General features: G+C 34.3%; 1 protein-coding gene and 1 long non-coding RNA gene across 6 annotated transcripts; both read right to left on the reverse strand.

Moving 5' to 3' along the window:
• Window positions 1-1,032: 1,032 nt before the first annotated feature.
• On the reverse strand, window positions 1,033-12,984 carry LOC105790447 (cysteine-tryptophan domain-containing zinc finger protein 3). Of its 5 annotated transcripts, none has more exons than XM_052634194.1 (15): window positions 12,334-12,978; window positions 10,320-10,392; window positions 10,078-10,208; window positions 9,591-9,941; window positions 8,171-9,453; window positions 7,915-7,993; window positions 7,557-7,842; window positions 5,932-7,469; window positions 5,669-5,829; window positions 5,320-5,480; window positions 4,584-4,744; window positions 3,822-4,196; window positions 2,910-3,060; window positions 2,694-2,817; window positions 1,033-1,393 (listed from the first exon to the last, which is right to left on the reverse strand). In XM_052634194.1, the coding sequence occupies exons 1-12, from the start codon at window positions 12,505-12,507 to the stop codon at window positions 4,002-4,004; spliced, it is 4,593 nt and encodes a 1,530-aa protein (XP_052490154.1). In that variant the 5' UTR covers window positions 12,508-12,978; the 3' UTR covers window positions 1,033-1,393; window positions 2,694-2,817; window positions 2,910-3,060; window positions 3,822-4,001. The 5 variants fall into 5 exon arrangements, with proteins under 5 accessions (XP_052490154.1, XP_052490152.1, XP_052490153.1 ...); XM_052634192.1 differs by having other exon boundaries at window positions 7,557-7,993; window positions 12,334-12,494; window positions 12,596-12,977; XM_052634193.1 differs by having other exon boundaries at window positions 7,557-7,993; window positions 12,334-12,494; window positions 12,560-12,977.
• A 5,473-nt stretch (window positions 12,985-18,457) lies between these two features.
• Window positions 18,458-19,878, reverse strand: LOC105790450 (uncharacterized). Its single transcript, XR_001132480.2, has 2 exons — window positions 19,311-19,878; window positions 18,458-18,912 (listed from the first exon to the last, which is right to left on the reverse strand). It is a non-coding gene; the product is annotated as an uncharacterized LOC105790450 (long non-coding RNA).
• Window positions 19,879-21,978: the final 2,100 nt, after the last annotated feature.

A 21,978-nucleotide genomic window follows, 5' to 3' on the forward strand; every position in this document is an offset into this window, starting at 1 on the left:
AATTTATTTTGATCAAGTCATTGCTTAAAATCCAATGCATCTTTTAACATCATTTATTCTAGTGTAATCTAAAGTTTGGCACTCTAATTTACAAAAAGAAAAAAAATCATTTTAATATTTCATTTTTTATTAATTTTTTAAAATAAATAATTTTGTTTCTAAAGCAATTTTTAAAAATAAAAAATTTAATTAATTGCAGTTGTGGCATGGCAATTCATTAGATTAATTTTGTAAAGTTGATGGTGAATCCTAAAACATCACATAATCTTAAAAAGATTCCATTTATTTGAATTGAATAAATCAATTAAACTTAAATTAAGTAGTTAATTTATACACATTATAATTAAAATCTCAAAACCTCGAGTTTGCCATTAAAGCAAAATCACATTAGCAATATTTAACCTTATTTTATTTTTGTTGATTGTGATTAGCATGAGTACTGTTATCAATATAGAATAACATTATCTATCTATTTATGAGATGAGAAAAATTATAAAAATTCTAAGTATTGTGACAAAATACATATATAATACAAAAATTGTACTTTGGATACACTAATCATCATTAGCATGTAAATTTGAACTGTGATGTTCGATCCATTTTGAAAATATAAAAGATTTTGGGAACAAAAATCTATTATTTTTATTTAATTTTTATGATGTAAAAATAAATATTTTATATTTAAATTAGTAAAATAACTTAAAATATCATAAAAATAGCTATTTTCAAAAGAAATTATATAAGAATAATTGATTGCTTTTATTTATTTAAAATTACTTTTTTAAAGATATTTATGAAAAATTTACTTGGAAAATTTCAAAAAAATGGAGAAATTATTCGTAAAAAAACTAAAATGAAATTTTTTGTTTAAAAATTAAATTTGAGTAGAATAACAAATCTAATTCTACCAATTCTTTTAGCATTTTACTGATTACACTGCCGGACCAACCCGATCCGGTCTGGATTATCATCCATGGATCCTTAGAGAAATGATCAATCCTTAAAAGGAGATAAAAAAAGAGGAAAACACAATTGAACAAGGACATGATATATAACAGCAATCAGATTTGGGTCCAATTTTGTAGAAAAACTTGATTAAAATAAGAGTCATTGCCTAGTAATGAGATTTTTTTAAAAAACGTCAGTCCAAAATTTGTCCTCTAAATGTCACATGGAGGATATTTTTAGGTGAAAAAGTTGGAAAACATGGACGCCAACACCAGTACGTTGGGTTTTATTTGGAAGATCATATCTCCATGCTCATTTGAAGTTGCATCACATAAAAGGTGTCGTGCCAGACATGGATACTCTAATAAAAATGAAAAATCAGAGCACCATAGCCATCGATCCATAGGCAGCTTCCCGATGAATGCAACTGCCCATATTATTCAACCTGAAATGAAATCAACGGATACCGCGTAATTTAACAGAGACTAACATATAGATCCAGAGCATAAAGTTACAAACATGAACATTCCAACAGTAGTGGCATGCTTCATACTCGGATTACTAGCTTTTCCCACTTGAGAGTGTAAACCAGACGTGTGTATGTAAACTATTAGAACTCGGTCCGAAGAATACCCAGAATCAGGCTTGGTCATTGAGGTTGTCAAATTCTATTACACACATACCAGCACCTGACACACGTACCCAAGTCCAAGCAACATAGGACCAAACTAACCCAATAAACTGATTTTCAATTCGAAACCAGCTAAACCAAACCGAATTATAAATGGTTTCGGTCGGTTAAATTAGTTTAAACTGATTAATGTTCACCCTAAGAATTACTGAAACTATAAGCCCTCCCAAGTCAAACGCCTACACACATACCAGCACCTGACACCCGTACCCAAGTCCAAGCAACATAGGACCAAACTAACCTAATAAACTGATTTTCAATTCGAAACCAGCTCAATCAAACCAAATTATAATTGTTTCGGTCGGTTAAATTAGTTACCCTAAGAACTATTGAAACTACAATGCCTCCCAAGTCCAACTACATGTCTTGGACGCAATTTGCCGAGACATTTAGGGCTAGTTCCTCATTGCTTTTGGAAAGTATTTTTGAAAAGTGTTGTGAAAAAGTGCTTATGAAAAGTGTGGTTTAAAATTTAAGTGTATAATATTACAGTCAAAAAATGCTTTTGAGAAATAAAATATCCATTTTAGACATATATTGTGAAGTAAAAATATGCTTCACATAATGTTCAATTTTGTTAATATTATGATATTTTAGTAAGAATATAAAAAAATAATTTATTGTAACTCATTAATATTTTAATATATGGAATATAAATTTTAAATATTTGTAAGCAATGAATATTAATTATTTGTGATGTTTAATTTGAATATATAATCTATATGTTAAAAACGATTAAAATATAACCATTATAAATTTAAATATATAATGTTATGTATTTGAAATAAATTTCAATAGGAAAATAATTATATACCCAATATAAATATTAAATAAAATATATTAGATTATAAATAAGGGATAAAATGTCATATTGGCTCCAAAACTGCTTTTCCAAAAGCAAAAGCTAAAAAAAATTGCACTTTTGACTTCAAAAGTTGTCTGTTGAGCATTGCTTATGGCTCCAAAAACACTTTCAAAAAGCAATGAGAAACAAAGCCTTAGAAGAAAACAATCCATTCAATAGAACAACAATGGCCAGTGGAAGTGTTTTTACCTATCAGCATCAAGATGGCCAACTTGAAGATAATAGAATGATGTCTCCCACAAACAACAGCACTTGCCACATTCTGAATTTTAGAACCATTAGAAAGACATGTTTACGGTACATAAATATCTGACTGCAATAAAAAATAAGAATGGTTAGAAGCAAACGTGGTATACCAGAGCAGAAAATGAAGGTAATCAAATAAACAACAAAGAGTGCGCCAACCTCTAGAGGGAAAAAAGAAAAAGAAATTTTATTCCGGTAAACTCATTTGGACCTCTACCATAGAATTTGGCACCAATCTTTTTCATATATTGTTTCAACTCATCTTGATTAATCATATGTGCATACCATGACAGGTACTATGGTGGTTTACCTGCACCAATAGAAATAAAAGATGTAAAACTGAAAGATTACAAAATCAGAATGGATTAGGGCAAGCTATGTTCCTCCGACTCTTAATCTTTCTTGAAGTACCCATATCCAATGCCATGTTTAACAAATATTCAGACATTGGTATGCAAATATGACACCATTGTCTAATGGGTATGCAAATATAACAGAAGCATACCCGTATCCGACATGTAACAGAGTTCGACTAACATAAAGGGCAAGGGAAAGAAGGGGAAAGAATATTGCCTCAATGTTGCAATTTTGTTTTTAAAGCAGACACGAGAGGCAAACCTGAGATTGTGAACTACAGTGTTCTGCTTTATGATGCTTGAACTGATAAAATAGAAGTCCTTGTGGCAAAAGGGTAAGCAATTGCTGCTGCATATCCTAGTATTTTTCTCTAAGTAAAATTGTATTAACAAAGTAATTAGTAAGGTGACCCAAAACTCCCTCCGAGGAACATTAATGCCAAAACAATGGCGAACTCTACTATTAGAATTCTACCGATCTATGCTTCAACCTATAGTGGGATTTCTCTATAAAAAAATTTATTCAACCACAATTCTTTTGGAGTGTGGTCACCTATTTATACAACTTGGAAGGATATCAAATATAAGCCCTACAAATCACATCTTCAATACCATCTTGAGAAGAAAGTTAATAAAGCATGTTCCATGTCAAAATGCAATTGAAGCTTGTGAAAGAATATACAAAAAAATCCCAGATTTATCTTGCATCACGTACGTGTAAAAGGGGTGTTAGAAAGCAGGCACTGGTCAGCTTCTCAATATAATTGTTATGCATTGCAGCAGAAACTGACCATTCCATTTCTTTTCTCCTCAAGGACTTCGTCACCAAGGATAAACCATAAAAAGGAAAATTCCTTCCTAGTATAAATCATGCTCATTAACCACTTTCTCTTTCTTAGTGGATAACGGCTTCCATTGCAAGGCGTACCAAACGTAGCATCCCCTCTATGTCTTGGAAGTTAAAATCAAGAGCCTTTTTCACAGAATATATAACCTCACCCTTTTCATCCCCTGACAAACTTGATTTAGAATGTGCAAAAGTAATTCGTGATTTCCTCGAAGCTTCCATGGCATAATTTACATCCTGTGCCTGCAACTCATATCACATTTGATTTTGGTCATGATGGAACCCTCATATAAGATATACAAGCCAAAAAAGAATAAAATGACAATCTATGATCATTAGAGAGAGACAAAAGACAATTCATTAAAGAATCTTTTGTGCTCAAAGTTTTAAAACACATGTCCAATTTCAACATACATAAACCGGTAGTCTTTGGTTCAAGGTTATAGGGGAAGAAAGGGTTCGTAAGAATGTGACAAAAGCTTTCGGGCATTAGACCAAAAGGAAGAACTATTATGGGGAAAAGGTTTGCATTTGTTGGGGAGGGAATGTTCAGTAATGCTTTCAAGTGCATACCATTATAAACGCATGAGTTGCACTTTCAAAATCACATACAAGCAAAACTACACTTACAAAATTGAGGAACCGCACAAAGATAGGACGGTTTCGAGCAGAAATAACATGATTTGCAGCAACCTGGGGAGGGCTAACACCTTTTGAAAAAGCAACCTTGTCTGCTGTTGTTGGGTGGTTTAAATTATCAACATCGGAGGCAGAAGAAGAAGGAGACTCGCCTGATATCGAAACATCCATCAATATCAAGAAAAGAAGTTAAATTAGCTCTCAATTTGTCTCATTCAGTGAAACTTTAACATTTACAAATAAATTTAATGTCCATAAATTAACATACAGAAGGGAAAAAAAAAGGTGAAAAGGGTCTAGGGAGATAGAAGTACGATGAGCAGAATTGAAAATATCTTTTCATATGTATATATTCCGACAGGGCCAGCCTAAACTTAGTTCCAAAAGCAAATTCGTAATAACATCTTAAATGTCAAATAGCAACTAGACATTCTCTCTTCGAACTACCCCCCCCCCCCCCAAAAAAAAACGAAATTCATGGGAAGTAAGCAAGTAAACTAAACATTTATGCAGAGCAATCAATTTCTGCCTTGCTACTAAAACATAACCTTCTCAGGTTGAGGTATTTTCATAAATTAAACAACAAGATTCCAGAATAAATATGCGAGGCTGCTGCTCCTTGATCACTAAGTGCAGAAGAGCCAGAAACAACAATTACAAGTTTATGGGCTAGACAGAGAAGCATCAAGGAATGCAGCCAGTACAATCACTGGGTTCTTTGAATTACCAGGAGGAACCATTTGTAAAGCTGTCTGCAACTCATGTCGATCTCTACTTGCATTGGCATGAGAAGTATAGATGACTCTCATATATGCCACCTCTGTACACTTGTAGGCCAAAGAAGCAGCAGCCATTTTGTTTAATCTCTCATATTCATGGGCACAAAACCTGAAATATCAATTAGTAACCACACAAAAGTAAAAGAAGGTGCCACAAAAAATAAATCATCCCAAAACCAAATGCAATAACAGAAGATTCCACGTTGCAAGAAACTTTTTTAGCTAAAACAAGACCAAGTTCCAACGAAGTGTTAAAAGAAAGAGAAAATGGACTATAACACCTAAATTTTAACTTACTCGAAGAGTTTTGCAGTGCTACTATATATTTGCATAGACTGAATCATCTCTCCATGCTTAGTACCCTCATTATTGCAAGATTCGAGTAGAGAAGCACTATAAAGAAACTTCAATGCTGCCTGGAAGTAAAGTCCGATGCTCTCCACAATTGATCCAGAGTTCTAAGAGAATTTTCAAAAATCAGAAAGGATAAAATCAAGCTTGATAGATGCTAGGCCAAAATAAAAATGCAACAAATTATTTACAAGGAAACAAGGTAAAACCTTGACACGGTCAGCCATATGCTTTAAATCTGTAGCCTCCTTCAAAGCATTGGTAGCTGCCTGGTTTGGGGAATCCTTTCTCATTGGACTAGGGGCATTAATGCCCCTGATCCTATGTCCAGTATGCCTTGAACTACAGTGCTGAGCCCCATTTTGACGATCAGCCTCCTTTATTTGTTTTTGTACCTTCAAAGCATCATCACTTTGAGATCCATCAGCTCTATTTCCCTTTTGGGACCCATTAGGGTGGGGGCAATGAGTCAGTATCTCATTTTGAGTTCCTCCGGAGGGTGGTAATGATGGTGAGTTCCCTCTCCCAGAAGCAATTTCCGCACGATCAGATTTGTCAGAATGGAATCTTTTCATATATTTTTTAACATTGCCATCCTGCATGATACTCTTCTTCACAGTGCACATTACATCTTGACCTCCAGTTTCATCAGGTTTAGCATCTGACTGACCAACATTTCTTTGATTTTCTCTTTTACTACTCTCACTGGATAGTTTTCCCATAGATTCTTTGTTATCATCAACAGATCTATTCTCACTTCCATTAGACTTAACTCCAAGCCTCTCCTGAAAATTATTTCTGCCATTCTTAGGTTTTACCTTACATAAAGGCGTACGACCTTGCATTTCATCCACATAATCAGATTTAAATTTCTGACTTCTATCCTTTGACCATGAGGACCCCTTGCCCGACTTTCTTGGCTGAGAGACATTGTCATCACCATGTTTGTCATTCTGATTTTCTTCATCAAGGTGTTCATCAGCAGTTGTTAATTCAATGTCATATTTAACCTCTTGGCCTAAATAATCAACACTACCATTCATAAATTGCACTTTTCTGATATTAGGAGAAGATTCAATCGAAGCCTTAGCTCTACTGCCACCTAACTGACCACCATTCTTATCTTCTGTACCACATAAGCGACGTTGGGACAGAGTGCTATCTAGTTCTTGCCCACTATGGTGATTCTTTGAATGTATTTTTTTTTTCTCCAGCTTACCATTGTTTTTACTTGAAGAGGTATCCTTCCCCCCAGTCGTAGATAACCTGACCTTCTTTTCCTGCCTGTACTTATTTTTGCTGAACTCTTCTTTGGCACACACCGTTCCATCCTGGAGGTGGTTCCCCATAATTTGATAGGAACCTGAATATAATTGATTATTAATACATTCATCAGCTTTTCTCTTCCTTGAAACTTCCCCACCATCAAAATTTACCAGATCCACTGATCCATCAGCCAAGGAAACCTGAACTTTGTCCTTTGGTCTTTTACCAGAGACCTGTTGTCTGTCCTCCGTATCCAACTTTGGAGCATTATAAGAAGAAAGTTGACTGGGTTTAGGTTGATCCTTTCCTGTAGATGCGGTTGGCAGATCATTACTCGTGCTAAGATCCCCCTTACCAGCATGCTCATACATTGAATTTTCATCAACAAGATGCAAACTTTTAGACTTAATTTTCTTGGACGCCCTCAAAGAATCTTGATCAGAGATCCTTTTTCCTTTCATCTTTGAAGTTTTGGCATCACCTAATCGCATGCATTTTATAAAAACATGTTATATAATTTAGAAAAGTAGCTCTAACTTTACAATAAATATCTATTTAGAAAGAATACCTCCACCAGATCCATGTTCTGACACTTTATGCTTCTTTTTCTGCTTACTTTTGTGTTTCTTGACAGGCACGCCGCATTTTCTAGGATCACATAAACTTGATCCACTTACCACGAGAGATTTAGTTATATCAGTTGAACTCCCGGATAGAACTGATGCCTGGATGTTCTTCTTCATAGGAGTTGGCCCATCCTTGTCCATTGCATTTGATATTTCTTTTAAACCATGTTTCTTCCTTCCAGAAGGGGGCATGGCATGTGAACCAGAACATTGTTGGCTTTGTTCAGGCTGTAAGGTATCAGCTGATTTTAGTCTGGACATAGTACTGTCAAGATTATTTTGCAAATTAGTTTGACTCACTACAGCAGGAACTTGATGCGATGTCAAAACAGCTTTTGTAGTTTCCTCCTCATCAACACTGCAGTGGTTCATTGCAGGCCTAAACAATTACAACACAAACAATATTAGAGAGAGAATCCATCACAAAGTTAACCACCAAAACCATTTCATGTTCACTCCAACACCATATTAACAATACATATGTATGAAAAAACTAGGAGTCTAAACTCTGAACCATTATATTTATAAAAATTTAGAGGGGTGATAAAGAACTTACAGCCAGTTAAGCATGCTGCATACCCACTTCTCAGGTAAATCAGAAGGATTTAAGCCTATTGGAAGAAGGCGCCACTTCAGGCACTTGTCACAAGAAACCCAATTTTCATTTATCAATACAGGAGCCGCAGTTCCAAGGGAAGCTCCAACTGTGTTCACACAGCCAGAGTTAGAAGCAATATCCAATGTTGCTCCAGCGAATGATTTGCTTGCCAGTAAATCCTCTCTTTTCTTACCACTTCGTCTGCCATTATGTGAACTATTAATGGCTAATGTGTTTTTTCCAATCATATCATCTTCCTTCAGTCGATCTTTAGAACGAATTTCTAAAGAACTTGTTAGGTTCTCTTCATGTTCTGATTCTCCAACATCTCCAAAAAAATCTCTATCCCTATCTTCAGCCTTTTGAAAAGGTCTTTCTAATTTTTGGTCTCCCAAGTCCTTTTTGTTTGTATTATTGTTCACATGAGCAGTCTGCTTATTTTTCAGCATCAAAGAAGAACCAACCCTCAAGCTATCTTTTGGTACCTCGGCAGCTAGACTGCCTTGACCATGACTGCTTTTTGATTTATTTTTTCCACCAGAGAAGGTTTGCTCCTTGGCAGAAGGCAACTTCAGATTGTTTTGTTCCTGCAATGTAGCTTTCAGGTTGCTCTTCTTCCTAAGAGGATCTACCGCTTCACTATTTAGAGCTTTGCTACCTTTTGGAACATTAGACTCAGCTTTAACAAAATTATAAGTGTTTTCTGCTTTAATATACTCATATTTTCTCGTGCAACCTGAATTATCATCTAGAACACTTGTCTTTTGTTCCTCCAGAACCTTTTGAGCTGAATTAACCCTTGGATTCTCCCAGCCAATATCTTGGGTAAGTATAGGCTCCAGTGACTCCTCCACAGCTACATGATGTACACCTTTATTTCTTGCTATACTATTATCTTTTACCTTGCCAACAGCAGAATATGGATTAGATAAAAGAGGAAGCTCTAATGTTTTTGAAACAAGATCCTCACAAGGCAATGCGTCAATATCTACTTCCTTCTTTGACATGATACCATTGCCATTCTTTATTTCCCTTTTACTGCCACCGTTCCTTTCCACCAGAAAATCCTTTTTCTCCACTGAGTCTGAATTTGCTTTCTCATCTCCTAATAATATTTCATCACCCTTTCCAGAATTCGATATATTCTCTTTTAAGATTTTTTCCTTCACAATCAAGTTAAGTAGATGATCAGAGAGAGGAGACAATAGTGCTTCCCCAGGTACCGGGAAGGAAGTCATCAACTGCTCAAATACATTCAGAATAAAAGAAAATATTTCAATCACTTTAGGTATATCAAATGTAAGAAAATATAAGATCAAAGATAAAGAAAAACATTCCTTTAATGAGAAGAATAATAAACATTAAATGGAGGATTTACCTGAAGAATACTGGTTGGAGATTCAAATAAGGGCTCTTGAGTGCCCCCATACATCCCTTCACTTTCAGAAGGGCTCTCATCTAAGGAGGAAGATGGTGAGACATCAAGGCCAAGACCACTGTAGATTGCAGCATTTTTTTGTGTCAAAAAGTTGTCTGAACCCATTTTGATTCGTAGCTTCAATGTTTTCTGGTCTGGCAGATTGGAAACTTTCTTGTCCGCATATTCACACCTGGTGGCAAGCTCATGAGCATGAGGAGATGTTAAGCTGACCTCTTGCTTAATTGAATCATTCGCATATGATGCCTTTAAAGCATGGAAGGTTCCAAAATTTGTAGGATGACGACCATCCTATATAACAAAACAAACAAAGTGCTCACTTTAACTTGGACTTCTCAAATCAACCAACATCCTGCAAAAGATTCCTCCCTTATACAAATTGAACCATACTTTCAAGTGAGGAAAAGAGAAATAAAGAAACTTTTACCTCCAATTGTATCGTGTTAGGAAATCTAGGTGCATTGCAATTCTGAACTTTCGGTGAACTCGTCGGATGAGACCGGCCAGGAGAACGTTGATAAGTAGGTAAGAATGATCCATACCCACCAAATTTTGCCCCTGTACAAATGCCAAGAATCAAAATCCGGAATTCATCAATTACAAACTATGAATTCCAACATATTGACTCTTGACATAAAGAACAACGGTTCTCTTTTTCTTCCAGCTTACCCAGGTTTTCTGCAGATACTCCACCTTCAAAATCCTTTTGAAAATGTCCAAGAATATGTTGAATTTTCTCATCCTTAAAAAACATTACAGGAGCCACACATCACTAAAAAGATCATAAACACATGGAGAGAAACTAAGAACAAACATCAGAAAAGTTATAAGAGAGAGGCCTATATACATATAATCCTACACCATTACACTAGCTCTTAGAAGCTAATCCTCTAAAAGCATTTATACTGCAATGAGATCTACAAGCTAACTAATGAGCTTGAATCTTACTCTCCTAACTTCCAATTAAGAAATTCCCATAATTTACCATAATAAAACATCACCAACCTTACATTGAAGCGAACATTCAAGAAATGCCACTTGAATTTTACTCTGCTAACCTATGTTGCTCAGACTCGTCAATTGCCTTAAAGCTTAAGACACTTGATTCACCATGTGAGGAGTCGTTTTACATTTACTTTAATATAATATATACATTTACACAAATATAATTTGCATGAATTATTTGTTTCATTTTGATAGTTAATTTCAATTTAGGTGAATATTATAATGGATGAAGACCATATTGATATCTTGTCTATTTTTTTAGGTATGATTGTTGTAAGGGAAAACTGGTTAGACTAATATTCTTGTTTGAGCCATTTATTTTTAATTGAGCCTTAGCCTTAACCTTAATGATTAAAGAATTGGACACATATCCCACACCCTTGTCCATGTTGTAGGTGCGGATGGTCATAGGAGCCAGGGGGGCCAAAATTTTTTGAAAATTTTAATTAGGCCCCAAAATTATTTAAAAGTTCTAATTAAGCCTTCCAAAAGTTCTAAAAATTTTAATTAGACCCCTTCAGTTTTTTTTTTTTTTTTGTAAATTCTCATTAAGCCTCTAAAATTTTGAAAGTTTTAATTATGCTCGTCAAAATTTTTGAAAATTCTCAATTAATCCCCCAAAACTTAGTGGCAAGATCTGCCAGTGCCATGTGGTGTCATGCCAACACATGTGTGACTCCCATTTTGGTGAGTCTGAGCTATAGAGCTGCTAACTTCCAATTACGAATGTTAATTTCAAAATTACCATAATTAAGCATCACCAACCTTACATGGAAAAAAGTTACAATCAATTCCTTCCCCATTAAACATGTGTCCAACTCACATCCAACAATTCAAAAACCCTAAAACCATTCATACACCACTACCAAAAACAAAAAGAATTATTTATGATCATGCTAGACACATTGCACAAAAAAATTATCTTCCCTTAATTAGATGCTTTATTATGATTATCATCTAAAAGAATTAATAAGACAAGGAGACTATATAAGGTAACTAATGCACATGAATCTTACTCTCTAACTTCCAATTACAAAATCCCCAAGGTTATATTCAACATTACCACAATAAAACATCACCAACCTTACATCAAAACAAAAGTGAAAAGAATGTCACTTGAATCTCACTTAGCTAACTTCCAATTATGAATGTTACATTCAAGATTACCATAATTATACAAGGAAGCAAAGTTATGAGCATTGAACCCAGTGTTTGCTCCTGCAAAAGGTGTGTGAGTTGTAACAAAAAATATATATATGTGTGCATTGCCTTCTCCGGTAAACATGTGTCTAACTCGCATCTAACAACTCGAAAACCATAAAATTATGAATACACCACTACATACACACTAAACAAAACCCTTCATTTATGACCACGTTACACATGTAGTAGAAAACAATTCTATTCACCTAATTAAACCTCTTAAAAGCTAAATTCTTTAGCTACGTACATCATAAACCACACAAAACTAGCAATATTGGAATAAAAAATTAAAAGCCAATCATAAGTTATAAAGAAAGTAACAAAAACGGTAAAAACATTTAAACTGAAATTATAATATAAATGAAGAAATAAAAACGAGTCAAAACAATATAAATGAACATTGAAATTTTTTAAAAAAAAATGAAAGCCAGCTTTTTGCAGATCAGAGGAAATAAGAAGCACCAAGTTTGCTTACAATGTAAGAGAGAGAAGATAGATCATTCTTGGGGCCGAATGTGTCATCATAAGCATCGTCATTGTCATTATTTGAACAGGCCTCTCCTTCTTCAAGCTCAGTCTCTTCCATTTCTCTTGCACCAAAACCTAATCCTAGCCCCTTCCTCGTATCGTTACACCCTAACGAAATCATTCAAAAAAGAGAGAAAACATTTTTTTTAAGAAAAAAGGAGAGTAAATCTGACCTGAATTATCAAATTCTCAAACGTAGTTAATCTGACCTGAATTATCAAATTCTCAAACGTAGTTTTCTATTATTCGAATCCCACGAGTCTTTTTCCCTACCATTTTGAACAACTCCCTAAAACCCACCATGAGGAAAGGGGCTCTTCTACCCTAATTTCCATAAAAAATAAAAACAAAAAACTCGATCACAAATTCAAACACCTAATCAAAATTTTAGAATGGTTCAATTTCCGAGAAGAATATTAAAGCGATTTAAACTCAAGGATCTCCTCGAATTTTATTGTTTCGTAGGGAAATTTTTTGGTTTCTTTTTTTCGATGCGATCTCTTTTAGCTGGAATCAATTAGCACATAAGAAAATGAGAGAGAGAAAGAGAAACTCTCTCTGGTTTTGGTGTCAAAGCAGCCGCCTTTTATTTGCTTGTTTATTTATTTTTATTTCTCTTCTCTCCTTCTTCGTCGTTTTTTGTTTTGATCATTTCTAAGTATTTTTATTTTTCAAGTTGTATATTTTAGGTTTTTTATTTGAATATTAAAAAAATATTGTGGTGGTTGATCTTGAAATCCGATTAAATTGGTTAATTGGATTAAAAACGGATCAATATAATTATTTAAACAAAAAAATTTGAACCAACTATTTAAAAGTTGTAAAAAGAAAATCTAAATCATTGCTTCAATTGTTAAAACATTAAATATATTTGTAAGTTATTAATTATTTGCAATTAACATAAGTTAGCCTTTCTTTGGATTAGGTTTTCTTTGTTAATCTAAATTTAGAGGATTTGGAAGACGACCCTATTTCAGGATAAGAGGAGATTGACGAAGGAGACGATGACTTCAGGCTCTGCTTAGTAGGCAAGGTGCTAATTAGAGGTGCTCATGGGCTGGGCCCATAAAAAAAATTTGGCCCGGGTCCTAGGCCCGGGCCTGGGCCCGACCCGGCTCGAAATATGGGCCTGAAATTTTACCCATGCCCGGCCCGGGAAAAAATCATAAGCCCGGGCCCAGCCCGGCCCGGCCTATTTTTTAGTAAATACCAGAAATTTATTTTAAAAATTAAAAAAAGTATTTTAAAAATATTTTAAAATTTTAAAAAAATTTAAAAATATTTTAAAAATATTTTAAAATTAAAAAATAATAAAAAAGTATTTTAAAATTTAAAAAATAAATATATTTATTGCCAAAAAAGTGGTGCCCGAGGCCCGACCCTTTTTCTAAACGGGCCTCTTTTTTTGCCCAAGCCCATATTTCGGGCTTATATTTTTAACCAAACCCTCCCATATTTCGAAGCGGTTGTAGGTCAGCCGCATTTTACCATGAGCACCTCTAGTGCTAACAGATAGTTCAATCCACTTCCCATCCTTAAGGAATGTTCTGTCTGAATTGTGGCATCCTATTGAAGGGGTTACCATATCAGAGATTGAGGAAAAACGGATTCTATTTCGATTCTACAATAAAGTTTATTTAAAAAGGTTGATCGATGGTATTCATTGGTTCTTTAATCGACACCTAATAATATTTCATAAATTAATGAGAGGGGAGGATCCGTTACTTGTTCCCCTTACATTACACAAATTTTTGGGTGCAAATACATGATTTACCATTGGGTTCAATGTCGGAAGGCATGGCAAGACAATTGGGCAACTTTATTGGGGAATTTTTGGATTATGATACAAAGATTCTAATAAAGGGTTTACGGAAGATCATGCACATCAAAGTATGTTTGGATGTCCGAAGCCCCTTAAAAAGAAAGAAACGAATAGTGTATGGCAAAGATAAGTCAACTTACGCTACTTTTCAATATAAAAAGACTTTCTCTATTTTGTTTTCTGTGTGGCCATCTAGGGCACGACGAAAGCTTCTGTCCTCTCCGTATTTCATTGAGATCTCAATAAGTTGAATTTGGTTGGGATATTTCTTTAAAAGCGGCACCAATGAGGGAATCAAAAACTGTAAGTAAGTGGCATCGAAAGGAACCAAAAGAGGTGATCAATAGCGACATGGACATGGAAGAAATTCGTAAAATGAATTAGATGTGATCTCAAGGAGAGGAGGAATTTAATAATGTGAGAGGAAAATGCGTGGAAAATGAATTAAACAGAAGATTTTATAGGATTTATCAAGTTAATGAATCTGTAAATCGAAGGTGTGAAAACGAGGCAAAGCATAATATGATAATAGAAGCAAATGAGGTACTTAAAGAAACGCCAATCGGACCTATTAATGGAAAGAAAAGATAGAGGATTCAACAAATAGAAGGGGTTCATCAAAATAACCGATCAAGTTCTACGATCAATAATGAAATATCTGCGACTGCTAATAAGCAGGCCGACCGGTCGCAATGAAAATCTTAAGTTAGAATGTTCGTGGCTTGGGGCAACCGCGAACAGTTAAACGTCTCAAAAATAGCTTGAGACAACTTTAGCCTCAAATTTTGTTTTTAATTGAGACAAAAGTCAATTCAATAAGAATGGAAGCAATAAGGAAAATGTGTGGCTATGCAAACGGAATTGATGTTTGTGCGAACGGATCGAAAGGGGGACTTTCTCTTGGCTGGAAGGAATGAATAATTGTTAAACTGATAAGCTATTCTAGATCTCATATTGACATTGAAGTTATGGAAAATAGTGGAGAAGAGTATTGGCGCTTTACAGGTTTTTATGGTTCGCCAATTAAGCACAAAAGGAAGGATTCATGGAGCCGCCTTATATAGTTAAAAAGAAGCAACCAAATGCCATGGCTTGTTATGGGAGATTTTAATGAAATACTTTTCTCGTTTGAAAAAAGATAGGGTAGGTTAAGGGAGAAAAGACAAATGTTGGCATTCAGAGAGGCTTTGGAAGATTATGAGCTGAATGATTTAGGCTTTTCAGGTCAATGGTTTACGTAGGAACGAGATAGACTTCCAAACAATAACATTCGTGAAAGACTTGATAGAGGGGTGACAAATCCATTATGGTGGGAAAAGTTTCCGAATTTCTCAGTCCAACATAAGTGTCATAGCATTTCTGATAATTGTCCTATAATTATTAATATAATGACACATGGAAGAGGGAGATTTGCGAATAGTAAAAGGCCAGTGCAATTCAATGCTAACTGGGTACTGAAAAACGATTTTGAAAAGTTAATCAGTCAATGGTGGGATTTGAGAGAAAATGATCTGCCAGAGAAATTAGAAGATCTGAAATTGAAATTGAAATCTTGGGATAAATCTAGTAGCAGATCCAGATGAAAGACCAGGGAAGAATTAAATTTGTGACTTAACAATTTAAATAAAGAAGATCCAGATGAAGACACCTTGGCTGAATTAACAGAAGTTAAACTAGTACTAAATATGAAAGCTGACAAGGAAGAATTATTTTGGGAACAACGGGCAAGAGCTAATTGGTTACGAATAGGGGATCGAAACACCACTTTCTTCCATAATTTTGTAACCCAATGCAAAAGAAGACATGCAATAAAGATTCTGGAGGATGGAAGGGATGGATGGGTGGAGGGTGACAACGCCATTATTGAACTTGCGACTGATTTCTTTCAAAAACTATTCTCTTCCAAACCATTACAAAGTGGTGAAAGGCTTAGAAGCAAAATAAAACTGTGCATTACAGAATATTTAAATGAGGAACTCGTTAAAGAATTTAAAGAAGAAGAGGTGGTGGAAGCTTTAAAAAGTATGGCACCTCTCAAAGCATCTGGAAAAGATGGATACCCAACGTTTTTTCTACCAAAAATTCAGACATATTATAGGAAATGACGTTGTTAATTATTGCCTCCAAGTGTTGAATAATAGGAAGAATTTTGAGGAAATTAACAAAACTAATATTGTGCTTATCCCTAAGGTACAAGCCCCTACGAATTTGGGACGGTTCAGACCCATAAGTTTTTGTAATGTCATCTACAAATTAATCTTAAAAGTGGTGGTTAATAGATTCCGAAGGATGCTACACTTATGTATCGAAGAAACGCAAAGTGCATTTGTCCCAGGAAGATAAATAACTGATAACATTCTAATAACTTATGAAATTTTACATTCCTTCAAAAAGAAAAAAGAAAAGATGAGGCACAGGATATTTTTCCTTAAAATTGGACATGAGTAAAGCCTATGACAAATGGAATGGAATTATATTGAAAATATGATGAAAATGTTAGGCTTTTGCAACAGTTGGATAGATCTTATAATGAGGTGCGTAAGAACAATGTCATACTCGGTAGTACTTAATGGGATTCAAGGGACAGAATTCAAACCAACAAGAGGAATAAGACAAAGAGACCCATTAAGCCTAGACTTGATCATTAGTCGAGCCACCTGGCTTGGCCCGAAGGCCCGCCCAAAATGTGGGAGGGTTTGGGAAAAAATATAGGCCCGAAAAATGGGATTGGATAAAAAAATAAGGCCCATTTAAAAATGGGTCAAGCCTTGGGTAAGGCATTTTTTGCCCAGGCCTGGCCCAACCTGAATTCACTAAAGGACAAAAAAATATGCTTTTTTTGTTTTCATTTTTAAATATTATTTTATTGTTGTTTTCTCCCTATTTTGCTACCATTTTACTATTATGTTGCTATTATTTTGTTGTTATTGTTTGGATATTGTATAAAACTTAGTTTATTGTTAATTTTGTTATTATTTTAGAGGCATTTGCTTATTAAGTTGAATTTATCTTAGTGTTATTTAAGTCTTCATATTTTTTAAAATTTATTTTCAATTTGTTGGGAAATATTTATTTTGATGTTTTTAGTATTTTTATGTATTATATATATTTAAAAATTATATAAAAATAATATAAAAAATTAATACAGGAGGGTCGGGTTGGGCCCGGGTTTTAGTATTTTTATCCAAGTCGAGCTTGAGCAAAATTTTAGGCCTATTTTTTGGGTCGGGCCAATCCCGTGCCTAGTAAATGGGCCTAAATTTTTAGTTGAACTCGGTCCAACCCGGCTCATGAGCACCTCTAACTAATCCCATACTTATTTATCATATGTGCAGAAGGCTTCTCTAAGCTCCTAAATAAGGCTAATAGGGAAGGAAAATTTGAAGGGGCTAGAGTGGGCAGAGGTGAGCTAGCTATCACCCATCTTTTCTTTGCTGATGACAGCATATTATTTGGGAAAGTAACAATGAAAGGCGCAACTTCAATGAAATCAGTAGTTAATGAATACGAGAGTATTTCTGGACAACTGGTGAATTTCGAGAAATCATTGATTTACTTCAGGAAAAATGTACAAGACGACCTTAAAGAGCAAATAGGGGGGTTTGGGGGTCCGAATTCAAATAATCCAGAAAAATATCTGGGTTTACCAACAATGGTAGGGAGGAGAAAGAAGGGTGCATTCCTAGAACTAAAAGAAAGAGTTATTCAAAAATCGAAGAATTAGAGTATCTATAATTTTTCCTTTGGTGGTAAAGAAGTTTTTATTAAATAAATTTTACAAGCACTTCCGATCTACGTCATGCAATGTTTTAAATTACTAGTATTGTTTTGTAAAGAATTAGAAAATCTGATCAGTAAATTTTGGTGGCACAATTTAAAGACTAATAAAGGCATTCACTGGTGTAATTGGTTTGCGATGTGTAGTCCAAAAGCGTTTGGGGGTATGGGGTTTAGGGATTTAGCAATGTTCAATACGGCCCTGTTGGCTAAACTGGGATGGAGACTAATCACCCAACCTGCTTGTTTGTTTGCGTACGTTATGAAGTTAAAATATTATCCGCGTGATAAGTTTTTGAATGCAAGGTTAGGAGCTTACCCCTCTTTTACCTGGTGCAGCATTTGCAATGCACGAAGCTTATTAGAGGAAAAAACAGGCTGGAGGATAGGAAATGGTGAATCAACAAACATCTAGAATGATTTTAGCTACCCACCCTGGATGATAGAAGAGTAAAGAATCAACACATAAATATCAACAATTCCAAAGTAGCATATCTAATTAATAAAGATTTGTTTTCATAGAACTACAAGGTAATCTGGAACTTACTGGAAAGGGATCAAACTGAGGCAGTTCTATCTATTCCATTGGCAAGTAGGACTCAACCGGATGTTATAGTATGGCGAGGGGACAAATCAGGCGAGTACACAGTTTAGAATGGCTTTAAATGGCTAATGACTAATACTCTACAACTACAGGATTATGTTACAGACCAAATCGACAAAAAAGATTATTTTATAAAGCTTTGGAATCTCCCGCTCCCAAGTAAAATAAAAATACATATGTGGAGAGTTTCGAACAATTTTCTTCCGACGCTCAGTAACCTTAAGCTTCGAAGACTCAGGAACGATGCTACATGTCCAATTTGCTCAGTTGGAGAAGAAACTGTGGAACATTTTTTTTAAGATTGTGAATTCACAAAACAGGTCCTGTAGGAAGTTGGTTTGGACATCTCACACATAAATATAAATCACACATGGAAACAATGGTCAACCTCTTTCTTTACATGAATAACATTAAAGTATGTGCAACTATGGCAATTTCTATTTGGGTAACCTAGTATAACAGAAATAGACTTTACCATGAAAGAAAAAAGGGAAGGGTACAAGAGGTTATGGGTTTTATTAGAGCTTATTTACGGGAATTAGAACAAGTTAACTCTTTAACAGAAACCAGAATTAAACCAAGAGAGGATTTCTGGAGACCCCCCAAAGCAGAACAAGTTAAAGCCAATTTTGACGCAGCATTTTCACAATAAGACATGACAGCAACAGCGGGAATCTTTATAAGAAATCATGAAAATCTTGTAATGGGAGCATGTACTTACCCTCTAGGGAGAACAGGGGTTCCGATCACTGCAGAAGCGAAGGCGTGCCTTCAAGCCGTCATATTTAGGGAATAAATGGGCTTTCGAGATTTGGTTGCTCTTACAGTCATTAAAAAACTTAAATCAGACTCAGCGAATAGATCAGCGATTGGCAACATTATTAATGAAATCCAAAGAAAAAGATTCAGTTTCGTTAACTTATCTTTTGAGTTTACCCTTCAAAAGACAAATGCAGCAGCGCACGCCCTTGTAACTTGAGGGTACAATCTGACTAGCCCATCCTATTGGATTGACGAGGTACCGATGGAGGTTGAACCCATCACAGCCAATGACCAAATAAGATTTTTGAACCGGTAGAAAAGGGTCATTTCTGTTTGAGCCCGGGGATGCAATGCAAAAATGACTGTCCTTACTACCCCCTGATGAACTCAGATTTAGGAGAAATCTGGCATGGCGCTTCAATGGGATCATCTACAGTGATGGAAAGGAATTGCCAGTATACTCCATTAAAACGTCTAAAGATGCAAAGAAGAGGAAATGTGATTTTTGATAGACGGTAGGTTTTATGTTTCTTCAGTTTTTCTTTTAGGTTTTACTTGCTTAGGATCTTATCTGTGGCCTTTCAATTTCTTTTCTCTTTTTATTTTTTAGGAAAACCCAAGGCACCACCCCGATTACCAGTAATTTCATGACAGTTGTTAGGACAGCTATTGAGTATTTATTTTTGATAAGTGTACCACATATCCTCTTTAAATGCATTTTGATTTTATCTCAAAAAATATATATTTATAAGATAACTTTTAAAATAGGTTTTGTCACAAGTCAATACATTAGGAGTATTCAAATTTTGGTTAAAACTAAATTAACTAATCGAATCGACTTAATTCGGTTAATCGATCTAATTTGGTCGGAGGTCGATTAATGATTGTTTGAAAGTTGTTCGAAATCGGGTAATTAACCAAATTAACCGAACTTAATAATTAATAATACAAATTATATGTAGTATTAATTCGGTTAATACGAATTCTCCCACTTAACAAAAAAATCTTAAACTTATTTAAATTTCTTTTCTCATAAAATGATTGTTTTAAGGTTTCACCCGTGGATATGTTAACTTATTCAAAAAAATTATTATTATGGACTTTTTTAAGATTTATGAAATTAAATATTAATTTTATAGTCTTAACAACAAAGAGATTGGGTTGTTTATCCCGAATAATTTAAACTTCATAAAGTTAGATGGATATATCCCGAATAATTTAAGGCATCTACGACAATATAGTTTAAAATGATACCGAAATTACTTGTCATTTTGTTTGAAAGATGGAAGCCAAGAACACATACATTTTTTTCATGTGAGGAATTAATTATAACATCAGAAGATGTCATTTTAATAACTAGTCTTCCAATCAACGGGCAGGTGATAATTAGAGATAGTAATATGGATGCAAAGTCAAGTGTTACTGATTTGTTGGATGTTGCATCATCTTAGAATGAGAAAAATTAGACGAGAATTGGGTGAAATGTACATTCTTAGACCGACTTGTCAAATTGGTCCTGCATTATATGCAAATATAGAGTAGATTGATCGATATGTTAGAGTTTGAATGCTTTAGACCAAGATAATCAATTCCATTCTAGTAGTAAATCAGAACAATTAACTCTAGGTTCCACTCCCGTGCAAACTCCCATCGGTACTGACCATATCACTACATACATGTCGAAATATGGTGTACCGATTGGTACAAAAAAATAAAATATAATTTTAAAATTAAAATTATTTATTATTTATTTTGAATTAAATGAATTGTGGATTTTGCAATATGCATGGTATAGGATGATCTTATTGTTTAATTTATGCAATAATTTTTTTAGCTTATTTATTTTAGTTTGTTTAATGGTGGATTGTATTTGTGAAGCTTATTAAAGAATATTTTCATGTAATTCATGAGTATTTTATATTTAATATTTATTTAATCTCATTATTTATTTGTACATATGTTTTGTACATATATATAAATTATTTTTAAAAAATAGTGATAAATCTGAAACAATACATTGAAATATATTGACACTTGTACATATTAATACTAGTAGAAAAATGGTACGTCCACTGGTACAGTACTAGCAACCTTGCTTTAGATGATAAGAGGAATGCTATTTCCAGATAAGTCTAGCAACAAGGTCCATGCCATGCATTCCTCTACTAGAATCTTTCAATATAACCAATACATTCAACTATGGGTCAATAACTCTATCATATTTATATAGGGCACTTTGTAGGGTGACTCAACATAAGATAGATAAAAGTAAGCAATTGTTGTATAGTTCTACAAACTAGGGCTGGATACGAACATCGTGGTTAGCTTTCATCATTTCTTAGTCATGGGAATTCCTTATTATTCAAATGTAAAAATAAAATCGTATTGAATATCTTAAAATGTATCAAATGATCAATATTTATAATTTCTCATTGCATTTAACATTTAAACATATTTAAGGGTCACTTAAATCATACCAATTATAGAAAGGACCTTACTTGAATGTGATAGGAAATTGATCAACTACTCGATCAAAATGTATGTGATGTTATATTCATATTCAATATAAGAGATTATTTCTATGAATTGATATAATTATATTTATTGGAAATGTTTGCAATTTCTTT

Source organism: Gossypium raimondii, chromosome 8 (genome assembly GCF_025698545.1).
Source record: "Gossypium raimondii isolate GPD5lz chromosome 8, ASM2569854v1, whole genome shotgun sequence".
NCBI classification, from domain to species: Eukaryota; Viridiplantae; Streptophyta; class Magnoliopsida; order Malvales; family Malvaceae; genus Gossypium; species Gossypium raimondii.